This window comes from Sinohyriopsis cumingii, chromosome 3, assembly GCF_028554795.1.
Source record: "Sinohyriopsis cumingii isolate HCF-2022 chromosome 3, ASM2855479v2, whole genome shotgun sequence".
Classification (NCBI taxonomy): Eukaryota; Metazoa; Mollusca; class Bivalvia; order Unionida; family Unionidae; genus Sinohyriopsis; species Sinohyriopsis cumingii.
Window position 1 is genome coordinate 146,091,137 of NC_142963.1, and position 12,186 is coordinate 146,103,322.

A 12,186-nucleotide genomic window follows, 5' to 3' on the forward strand; every position below is an offset into this window, starting at 1 on the left:
ACCTTGGGAGTGAAGGATTAATCCGAAAAAAAACGAGCTGATATTTTCCCATACGAATGCAGTTACATTTTTCTTATATACTCATTTTGTTATCATACCTAAGGCTTATTTTTTAAAAATAAACTACAAGAAACAAAGTAATTGAATTTATGCTGTATTCGAAAATAAATACACAACAGTACATTCATCAATACACAATAACAATTTCAGCGGCCATTGAACTTCGGCTTGTGCTCGGCATTAGTTTAAATGGTATTGTCACTTTTGGGTCTACTTCAAATTGAAATTTAGAGTCATATTGTGAATGTTTGAGTATTGCAACAACCTTTCCAGTTGGTGTGAATGATTGTGTGGGTTGTTTGTCGATTCTACTCAATTCTGCTGGTTATGGACTGGATTTAGTATCTGTGTCAATTCCGAACGAAGTACATGCAATTTGAGCAGGGAGGGACACGGCTTAACTCAACTGCATGTGAGTTTCTGTTTGTCATTGAATGTTTAGAATCAAGATGTGGGAAAATGTGAAATTTTTCAATTGAAACTATCAAAAAGACGCTAAGGAATATCACGCTCATTTCATTTGAGTGAAGTAAGGAGAATGTAATTGCAGTTGGAAATGTAGTCGAAATTACAGTACAATTCCGCGGTGTGTAATCAAGGTTTAGAACCCATAACAGCTCATGTAATTCGGATTTGCTTAACTTTTTTCGCAGAACTAGCTACAAAAGAACATTTTGAGGAAATTTAAGATGGAAAAATGAAAGTATATTTTTAGGCATTCTTATTACCAGCTAAAGAAGACATTTTATGCCTTGTCACTGAACGATTCTGACGATGTAAGGTTAACACAGAAAACAAAAATGAGAGTATAATGCAATTATTTCTTGCTACTTTGTCGCTTCCTTTAACTTAAATGTTTTCATTATTCTGGAAAGTTTTTCGTTTCTATATTGCTTTGGTGTTTATTGTTTGACTTGTGTGTCTTTGATATGTAATGTTGCCTTGGACGAAGACTCATTGAGATTTGACAGCACGTTCACTAGTTAAAAACTAGTTTTACTCTGTTCATTGTTAGTGTTTATATACGTATATACTGAGAAATGGGAATGGTTGGCATTTGTACTTTTAACAAATTTCGAAATATAATAAAAGTGTTGTGAGCAACTTTCACTTGTCTGCCCCTGAGACTTTCCACGGAAAAAAATTAGTTCGCCAGGCAAATATGTTACACTGATACCGTCTAAGGGAAGTAACTTTGTCATGCTTGGTACTCATTTTGTCTACAGAACAGTGAGACTGATGCTGCAATAGATTAGTAAAAGAACAAGGTTGCAGAATTTAACACAAATTCACGATCAACACATTAATAAAATAAAAGTCCTACATTTCGAATGCAAAGTGCGTCTTATTCCTCAGTAAAAAGATCTATTGTAAACGGAATAGATGACATTATCACAAAAAGGCAATACAAAATTAAATTAAATTAAATAACAATAAGCGCATACATTCATATATACATACATTTTCCATATTTATCACAAGATTTGTCAGAGAGATAACTGTGTACAGTGGTTTTTGTGATATTAGTGGCAATTTGCATATACAAAAGTAATTAGTGTAAGAAAAGATGGCAATACTTCCCCTTTGGAAAAGGGCATTATGATGCCATGAATATCCTGGTAAAGTTGACTGCAGATATCATGCCTATAACTAAAGATTTGTCTGGAAGATTAAAATTTTACAGTGGCGTTAGCAATTTATTAACGTCATAACTGTACGAATATTAGGTCACTGCAGCCAGTTTCACACTGAGTGCATTAAACTATTGAAAGCAACGCTATGTCTCAGTTCCATAAACACACGTATCTACAAACATTTTCCAGCTAAATACTTTGATAGTGGCTTTGACCTGTAAACACCACTTAATGGGGTGGTTCAGAATGATGCAGGAAGCAACCTATACAAGTTCCAATAGCATACCATGTCAAGAGCTGGAAATTGGTTGGAAATACCAATCTTTTACTCTGGGATCAACCGATTAGGTAATACAGCTATGATGAAAGTATTACTAATTTGGATGTATTTTTAAGTCACACACTTTGTACGTTCCGTGTCAATATCATGCGTAGAGTCAAGATTTGTCAGAAAGAAAAAAATGTACAATGGGTTTGACTTTAAAAAACGTAACCATTTGTGTAAAAACATCTATCTATCGACAGATCAAAAAAAAAAAAAAAAAAAAAACAAAGAAAGAAAGAGAGAAAGAGGGAGGGAGGGAGGGAGACAGGTAGACTGAACATTAGCTGCATTAGTCTTTTATGGTAAATATTGCTCTGATAGCTGAGTGTTTATTATGTACGCTATTTGTCTATTTAATTATACTATTTAAACCATATTTACTTTACATGGCTGGTTACTTGTACGCATTTCACAGTCAACATTCCTTCTGTAGACCTGCACCTAATCGCATGAATTGAACATATGTGAAGTCAATAAATACAATCCTATTCAAAACACTATCACGACTACCAGATATGACCACAATAGTCAAATGAAAAGCCTTTATGCAGTGACAATGCTCATATAACATGAGTGGCTCCAAAGTCTGTACATGCATCTTATTGAAAGGCTGTACATGCATCTTATTGAAAGGCTGTACATGCATCGTATTGAAAGGCTGTACATGCATCGTATTGAAAAGCTGTACATGCATCGTATTGAAAAGCTGTACATGCATCGTATTGAAAAGCTGTACATGCAATGCAAGTTATCCAAAGTCTGTACATGCAACGTATTGAAAGGCTGTACATGCAATGCAAGTTATCCAAAGTCTGTACATGCATCTTATTGAAAGGCTGTACATGCATCGTATTGAAAAGCTGTACATGCAACGTATTGAAAGGCTGTACATGCAATGCAAGTTATCCAAAGTCTGTACATGCATCGTATTGAAAGGCTGTACATGCATCGTATTGAAAGGCTGTACATGCAATGCAAGTTATCCAAAGTCTGTACATGCATCGTATTGAAAGGCTGTACATGCAATGCAAGTTATCCAAAGTCTGTACATGCATCTTATTGAAAGGCTGTACATGCAATGCAAGTTATCCAAAATCTGTACATGCATCTTATTGAAAGGCTGTACATGCATCGTATTGAAAGGCTGTACATGCAATGCAAGTTATCCAAAGTCTGTACATGCATCTTATTGAAAGGCTGTACATGCAATGCAAGTTATCCAAAGTCTGTACATGCAACGTATTGAAAGGCTGTACATGCAATGTAAGGTATCCAAAGTTTGTACATGCAACGTATTGAAAGGCTGTACATGCAATGTAAGGTATCCAAAGTTTGTACATGCATCTTATTGAAAGGCTGTACATGCAATGCAAGTTATCCAAAGTCTGTACATGCAACGTATTGAAAGGCTGTACATGCAATGCAAGGTATCCAAAGTCTGTACATGCATCTTATTGAAAGGCTGTACATGCAATGCAAGTTATCCAAAGTCTGTACATGCATCTTATTGAAAGGCTGTACATGCAATGCAAGTTATCCAAAGTCTGTACATGCAACGTATTGAAAGGCTGTACATGCAATGCAAGGTATCCAAAGTTTGTACATGCAACGTATTGAAAGGCTGTACATGCAATGCAAGGTATCCAAAGTTTGTACATGCAACGTATTGAAAGGCTGTACATGCAATGCAAGGTATCCAAAGTTTGTACATGCAACGTATTGAAAGGCTGTACATGCAATGCAAGTTATCCAAAGTCTGTACATGCAACGTATTGAAAGGCTGTACATGCAATGCAAGGTATCCAAAGTTTGTACATGCAACGTATTGAAAGGCTGTACATGCAATGTAAGGTATCCAAAGTTTGTACATGCAACGTATTGAAAGGCTGTACATGCAATGCAAGTTATCCAAAGTCTGTACATGCAACGTATTGAAAGGCTGTACATGCAACGTAAGGTATCCAAAGTCTGTACATGCAACGTATTGAAAGGATGTACATGCAACGTATTGAAAGTCTGTAAATACAGCATATTCAAAGTCCGTACATGCAATGTTTTTTAAATGTTGTTAGCGTTAAGAGCTTTGGAGCTACTGACGTACATGTTGTCAACTTTATTTAATTAGATATCATTACAGATATCGTTTGTCCCATTTAATGGCCAACATTTTTGTACCATAATCTTTTGTACACGACAAAGATTATGTACATCAGGTATTACCATGGTGCAATGCCTATGTATTTGACACAAATTAAGATAAACATTGTATTCTTTACAAAAATCAATATCCATAGTGATGTACACCATGAACTTGATTTTGGACTAAGGTCAATTACTAAATACAAATACATATTTCATATTATCACCGACGAAAAGGCCAACAAACAATACAAATTAAGCATGCATAGCAAAAGTATCTGCATTTGCCATATGACTGTCAAGTGATTAATATCCCGTCATGTTTCTATTATCACGGTCGAACATGGCACAAACGTACATACTGGATGGATTCATTCGACAGTGTTATCAGCAAATCGTCATTACACTTTAATTTTAAGGCTCAGCAACATGAATAATATTAAAATTGGTGGACGGAAACTATTTCATTTTTTTACCGACAGATGTCGGATAACCATGATCTGTATTCTTTACCCTACCATAATGACAAAAGTTAATTATATTTTGCCCAATAGTTAAGAAATATTACTAATTAATGTTTATTGTTCCTTATAGAAGAGCTTGTATGTATGTATGTATGAATGTAGGTAGGTAGGTAGGTATGTATTTATGTATGTATGGAACATTTTAGACTCACCCCATGTGATCTCGAAATAAAATGTTTAGAATGATTTCAACGTAAGAATGTTAGAAAAATAAACACTGAAATTGAATAGAATGTGATATTCTTTTTACATGTCCCTAATTTTTGACAGCACAAAACCTATCTATTTATATTATCTAGACTAAAAATTTTTTTAGCTTGATATAAATGTACTCTCTCTCTCTCTCTCTCGCTCTCTCTTCAAGTTCTAATGGTATTCCTATTTACTCCTTTCCTATGCAATATACTTTTTCAATGTATTCTAAATGTAATCATTATCGTTATAATGTTATTTCAATTTTATTATATAAAATTAAGATATATATGACAACATAAACACGTTCCATACATAAAACACGACTTAGCCATCTGTGTCATTATTCGATCAAACCACCTTAACATCGTTTCATCTACATTACACTGACAACACACATGTCTCACAAAAGTAAGAACTAATGCAGCAAGCTCAATACAACAAGAGAAAAGACACTTCATAGCCATATCCGACATGTCTGTGTACAAAGATAAATAAAATTGAATAATGGCAATCAGTGCGTGGATAATTGCTGAAGCTTCTGGACTTTCGTCTACACCTACACGCACTGCATCGATGAATTTTATACAAGTGTCCACCTGTAAAGAAATTACAAATTACGTATTTATGTTATTCTTAATAATATATCCCACTTCACAGATATTGCTTTTATTATCAATAACACTCGGCTTTAATCTTATTTCCTATCTTCTGAAAAGCTCCCTCCTACCTCTGCCCCTCCCCATCCCACCCCACTAACACATACGCAAGAAGCAAAAAAAGAAAAAACAAAATAACGTTAGGAAAAGACGAAATTTATGAAAACTCTTATTCAGGAAAACTTAATTTTAATTGTATACATGACACGATTTAACGTCATTCTGCCTTTCCTTACAGAGGATTCTCACCTTAAAAATAAACAGTTAGGGACGGAAGGTAAAATGATGAGAAATGAAAACTAGCACCGACACTTCATGGAGATTTTATGATGCATATACGAAAAAATTCTTGATGTTTAGGACAAAATTTCATCAAAAACTACTTAAATAAAGAACTAAACGCCTTTTATATAAGGTTTCTGTCACAAATGCACGAGGGAAGGAATGGACAGCAAATATATTAATTATGTAATTCTGGATCAGTACGCAGAGTGGTGGGGGAGGAGAGGAAGCATTTCATAAAGTATAAATCGAAGAAAAATTCGGGAGCTTAGTGTCAATATTTGCCCAGAAGGACAATCATATCAAAGCATAAAAATGCATACATCTCATATAAACATGATACAAAGAAAACAAAATTGTTAATGTGCCAACCTTAGTCAGTGTTACGAGTCTAACGGTACATTGCAATACCTGAGATTGTGACAAGAGGATCCTATTAAAAATATTTAGTCATATTTGACGTTTTCTGTATGTAATACCTGGTTCGAGGCGAAATGCAGCGATAGCATAGAAGCGCCAATGTCACATGTATTGAAAGAAATTTGTCAATGGTCCTCCAGATAGAAATTTAATAAACTTACTAGTTAACTTATTCATATTAAAATAATTTTTATGAGGCATATTATTTGCCGTTTTGCTTTTTTCCTTCCAGTCTCATACAAGTTGCTTCGAGGTCAATTTTTTAAAAGTTTGTTTCTGTTAAATTAACGTGTGCTAAAACGCTCGGTGCAATCTGCTTTCCAGTACTTATATGTATTGTAACTATTTGCATTAAGGTTGTTTTATTTTACTTTCTTCCAGAATGTTCTATCGGAAGGATTTTGATGAAAACTAAAGTTTCAGTAACAGTGCCATTCTGGAATATTTCTTACAAAAACGTGATTCATGCATTTCTACAGAGCCGAACTTGTGCAACAGATTTTAGGTGGGTTAGATGAATGAAGAGGGTATAAAGAATTAAAAATTATAATGTTACAACACAAATTAGGCAACATATGGAAAGATATGTGATCTACAAGCAAAAGAAATCTCTATCGCTTTAATCTTCTTCTTATTCTTAGTTCATTTTTTTGACTATTCACTGTCTCATATCTCACTAAATTTGATCACATTATTCCAGACAATATTAAAATGAATAATCGCTGACATATTAACAAATACTTCGATCATCATCTCACACTTGAGTAAGCAAAACTGACTTACTCGAACTCTCGTCGCATGAAACTCTTCTGAACAACAGCAAGCAACAATGGCAATGGTGGCGTGCATGACCACTGATATGAGTCCATGGTAAGAGAAGTTGCTTACAAAAGAAAAAAAATCATAAAAATAAAAAAAAAATTCTGTAAACATTGTTTGTTAAAAATTCAATATATGTACGGCGATATTACCTACGCGAAACAAGAAATAGTTTGCATAATTCTAGATTGCATTTCTCTTATAGTTTATCTACGCAACAGATACGTTTCAAATGGTCTCAGATATTATATAGTGTGGCATATGTTTATAAATAAAGTGGCATATGTTTTATATAGTGTGGCACATGTTTTTATATAATGTGGCATATGTTTATAAATAGTGTGGCATATGTTTTATATAGTGTGGCATATGTTTTTATATAGTGTGGCACATGTTTTTGTATAGTGTAGCACATGTTTATATATAGTGTGGCAGATGTTTTATATAGTGTGGCACATGTTTTCGTTAGCTCACCATCATAATAAAAGGAAATTAGGAAATTACTCATTACAGCTGACATCCATATTAATCTCGTTTCAATACATGTGTAAGAGTTCGGTTTTCTGCATTATTTATGCGTAAACGATTCAGAACGTATGATTATATTTGAATCATGTAAGGTGTTACGAATCGTGGTCTTAAGCTACGTAATATAAGGAAGCTAAACCATCAAGTTTTGTAAATTCAACAAATAATTCATTTTCCGATGACACTAAGTGACATGTTTAGAGAATCTTACTGTATTGTGAATTAAATCTATAATAATCCTTAATGTCCTATCACAAGTCCAAAAGTATAGAATATTTCGAATGTTTTCCAATAGTCTTGAAATGTCGTGGTATATCACAATGATATTGTCCAGAATGTCTTTTAATGAATCCACAATAATCCCAAAATAGTGTTGTAGTCCAACAAAAAAAAAATGAATACTCTGTGATTCCATTGAATAATACAATTAAATAACTCCTCTCAGTTGTAACTGAGCACAACTATAAACACTGATCATAGATTCCCAATGAGCGGTATTAAACAGGAATGAATTATTGTTCACCAAATCCTTTACATACATATTTCACTTGACCTAAGACACAATAACATTTCCTAGGGAAAAATCGATGTCTTGAACTCAAATCCAATAAGCATCTTTTAAAAATGACAAAAATTAAGTAGGCAAAAACTGTACCCTCAATCACGGACAATGCGAAGCACACAATAGATCTTCACAAGCAGACCTCAGTATTAAAAAAATCAACTTAGCTTCATATCCAAACTTTTTTCTATGGTCATTTTTGGATAAACAAACAAACGTAAGAAAATTTAAACAGATCATATTAAGTTTTGCTTTTAGTCTTGTAAGTTTTACAAATTAACGAGATTCATTTAAGAAACATGGTCTTCGGTGTACAGACCAAGTTGAGGAAATTTTGAATAAGGCGTCTCGACATCAAAGGGGAAAACCGTTTTGTTTTTATTAAAACTCCGCATGGTCATAATGACAGGTTAAGGTCAGCCTGTCTTGAGAAGTTACCTTGTTGGTGATAAGAAAAACATTACGTGAATTTCCAAAAGGTTGAGAATATGAAGCTTGCTACTTACACGGATTCCTCTCCTGATATGACTTTCACAATGCCCATACTGCAATAAAACAAAATGACCCTGTAAGCGGAAGTAAGATTAGAGGCTATTTTGCTTTTAACTTTTAAACCGGAAGAGCTTGAACACTAATGCCATGGTAAATGGTCAAACGCAAGAGACGAAATTGTCATCAATATTCCCCACGCTTTTTGATTTCATGTACGAGTGGGTTTATGGTGCTGGGAATTTTTCTGTACTTAAGGTCACGTTTTAGGAAGAGATGAGTGAGTCTGACACAAAATGATGCCCTCATATGGTTATTTTCACTTAGAAGTTTATACTGAAGCAGAATCATGCACAAGAAAGAGTCCAGTGAAGTGATCGTTCTGCGTATGATGGTAATTCTTTAAAGTTTTATTATCATTTGTAACAAAAATGGACCAAAAGGACGTTAGCAATTTTCATTATTTTAATTTATTTAAGTTCAGTTTAATCCTATAATTTTATTATAGCTACTCCTGATGGGAATCAGTGAATTTCATATTATACAGAATGAATATCATATGAGATTAATAGCGTATGCTTTACATATCTTTTGTTTTCATTGTAATTAATAAATATACAACATTTAAAAAGTTGTATTTTACTTCTCTAGTCATTTAATGCACATATATGTTTCGTCTGTAGTTAATTCACGTTAAATGGTATGTATGAAAGGTTTACCCCATATTCCCGATTGCAGAGCATAATTCGCTTCATATAAAAATAAATGATAGCTACATATTTATGCAGTCACGATACTCAGCCTGAGAAAAGATATATCAAATGTGTTTGCTTGCTCGTGAAGGTTCGTGTATTATCCATTGTTGCGAAGCAATCGTACCGTGATCACACACATACACACGCGCGATTACACTGTATGTACGCAGCCAACAACTGTTCATATACAGCCCCACCCACCCCCAAACATGCACAAAACTTTCAAATATATACTGATGCAAAATGTTACCAGACAGGTAATTTAAGATACTTACCTTGAATGTTGTAAAGTTATCCTGAGCGCAAGAAATTACAAAGTAAGTGGTAATCATAGGTGTCTGTAACTTCTCAACGTATTGACTGGGGAATGGCTGTGTTTGTCTAGCCACATACGTGATAAATTTGTTCCTATTCGAAATACGTTAGTGATATTTACTTTCCTTTTTCTAGTCATGTTTACCTGATTGTATTGCAGTTTTCTTTCAACGTCAGGTTTTATATATGTAGACTTCAGAAGTTAGAATTTAGATGTATAACTCGCAGAATTCAAAATTAAGGCATGATATATAAATCTTAAAGTATCACACTTCCTACTTCAAACCTCGTCCTCACTATATTTTTCTTCTTTGTTTTAATTATTATTATTATTAGCAGTAGTAGTAGTAGTCGTTGTTGTTTAGGACTTAATGCCATTTTCAGCACATGATAGGCTATACATGGCGGCCAGTATAAATGGTGGAGGAAGAACGCGCGAAAACCCCGGATATAACCACCGACCCACGAGAAGCTACTGGCAAGCTTTCTCACATACCTACATTGGCCGAATCCGAGACTCGAACCCACGCAGACAGAGGTGAGATGGCAATGATCCGTAACGGTGAGCGCTTTAGACCACTCGGCCACTCGGGGCCCCTGGTAGTAGTAGTATTCATTCTTCTTCTTCTTCTTCTTCTTCTTCTTATTCTTATTATTAGTTGTTGTTGTTGTTGGGTTTAACGCCATTTTTCAGCACAAGATAAGAAAACCCCGGGAAGAACCGTCGACCCACGAGAAGCTACTGGCAGGCTTTCTCACATACCCACGTTAGCCGAGCCTGAGACTCGAACCCACGCAGACAGAGGTGAGAGGGCAGTGATCTGGAACGGTGAGCGCTTTAGACCACTCGGCTGCTCGGGGCCCCCTTACTATTATTATTAGTAGTAGTAGTAGTAGTAATAGTAGTAGTAGTAGTAGCATCAGTATTAGTAGTATCAGTACTAGTACTAGTAGTGGTAGCTGAATATGTCGATCGATAGACAAAATAACGTTAAAAATTAAAGAATCTGCTTCTGCAAATGCAACCCACATAACACCACCAATTATAACCGTCAGTAGTACATAGGGCCTCTACGGATACGAAAAAAATGCGCGTTGGTGATACAAGTCTTGTTTAAAATTAAGTCTCCAGTATGTACCCATAAATTGTGTACCTGTAAATTGTTTTCTGAAATGAAATGACACATGAGGTACAAGGGTAATTTAATATTAGTCCTTAACTTAACATTTCCTTTGTACCCATACAGGCTTTTCGGTTTTGTATACAGCGACACTTCTGTTACAAGGAGAAAGAAAATACTAAAAATGTCCATAGGTTGAACATACACTTACATTAGCCATCATCAACCTATACTGACCAGCACTCAAACCTATCGATCAACACACCGAACTGCTAACCAAATGACGTTAACCTCACATACATGCTAAAACATCCATCAGCGTTCCAAATATAGGAGTGACCTGTTGTGTTTTCATCATGCTGTATATAAGATAGACACGCAAATGTCAGTTTTAATCCTATCTTTTCCGTTTATATTTATCAATAGAAATATATTTTTTATTCTTTATATTATTCCAAAAGTGTATTCAATATCGGGAACATTTTCTTAGTCATTATAAAGTCGATCTACATTAAGGCGTCCACGGTTCTCAGTGGTCTCGCTCGAAATTGTTTCTTGTGAAATTATTAAATTTATACTAACAATTTATTCTAATAATGTGGAACGTTTAATTTTGCTGTTTTGTTAATATTCGTTTTATTACGGAGATCGAAGGTAATTTAACATAACATTAATGTTTCTTCACCTTTGTAGACAACCTCCCCATCATAATTCTCATTGCATGTTGTCTGTATCTCTGTTAATTAAGGGTGAATACTAATATGTATTTGCAGTTACATATTAGTGTGTGTTTTTGTGTGTATGCGTGATAGATAGAGGCGATAAACAGTTTTTTCCAGCAATTTTTTAAATTCTCTTGTCTCTTTAGAAGTCAGTGCCACTTTCTGCGGCCTTACGTGTTGTTCATTCGAAACGTCAGATGTATGTCTATAACAGCCATTAGCGGCTATTCTGGCTTCCTGTTATTTGCTAAAAGAAAGGATTGACCGAGAAGTTGCGAACGCATCAAACTATTTTTAATTCGCTGCTTTTCTGCCAATCATACAGCAAAGAAATTTGGCTCGAACAAATAGCATTGTTTTTCTGCAACTTAATACGCCGACTTACATATGAGACATTTTTTGTCTTGATGAAATAGCAGAGATGGTCCAAGCGACGGTATGATGTGTATTTAGAATGGGCTTATATTGCATCAAAATAAATTATAGGAGATAAACCTGAGCAAGCTTCACGTCATACGCACACATGCACACAGTCGCTATCCGTGGAACACGTACACAAAAACGCACAATCACATTTGCAAATTTGAAGTTCGTGAAGATAGTGCACCCATATAGTTTCGCTTCGTCTCACCTTCGTGCT

General features: G+C 34.7%; 1 protein-coding gene across 1 annotated transcript; it reads right to left on the reverse strand.

Annotated features, from left to right (window-relative positions):
* Positions 1 to 3,165: 3,165 nt before the first annotated feature.
* LOC149804079 (uncharacterized) lies at positions 3,166 to 9,727 on the reverse strand. The gene is made up of 4 exons (XM_089951477.1): positions 9,664 to 9,727; positions 8,651 to 8,689; positions 7,019 to 7,118; positions 3,166 to 5,473 (listed from the first exon to the last, which is right to left on the reverse strand). Exons 1-4 carry the CDS (start codon positions 9,718 to 9,720, stop codon positions 5,307 to 5,309), a joined length of 363 nt encoding a protein of 120 aa, XP_089807603.1. The 5' UTR covers positions 9,721 to 9,727; the 3' UTR covers positions 3,166 to 5,306.
* Positions 9,728 to 12,186: the final 2,459 nt, after the last annotated feature.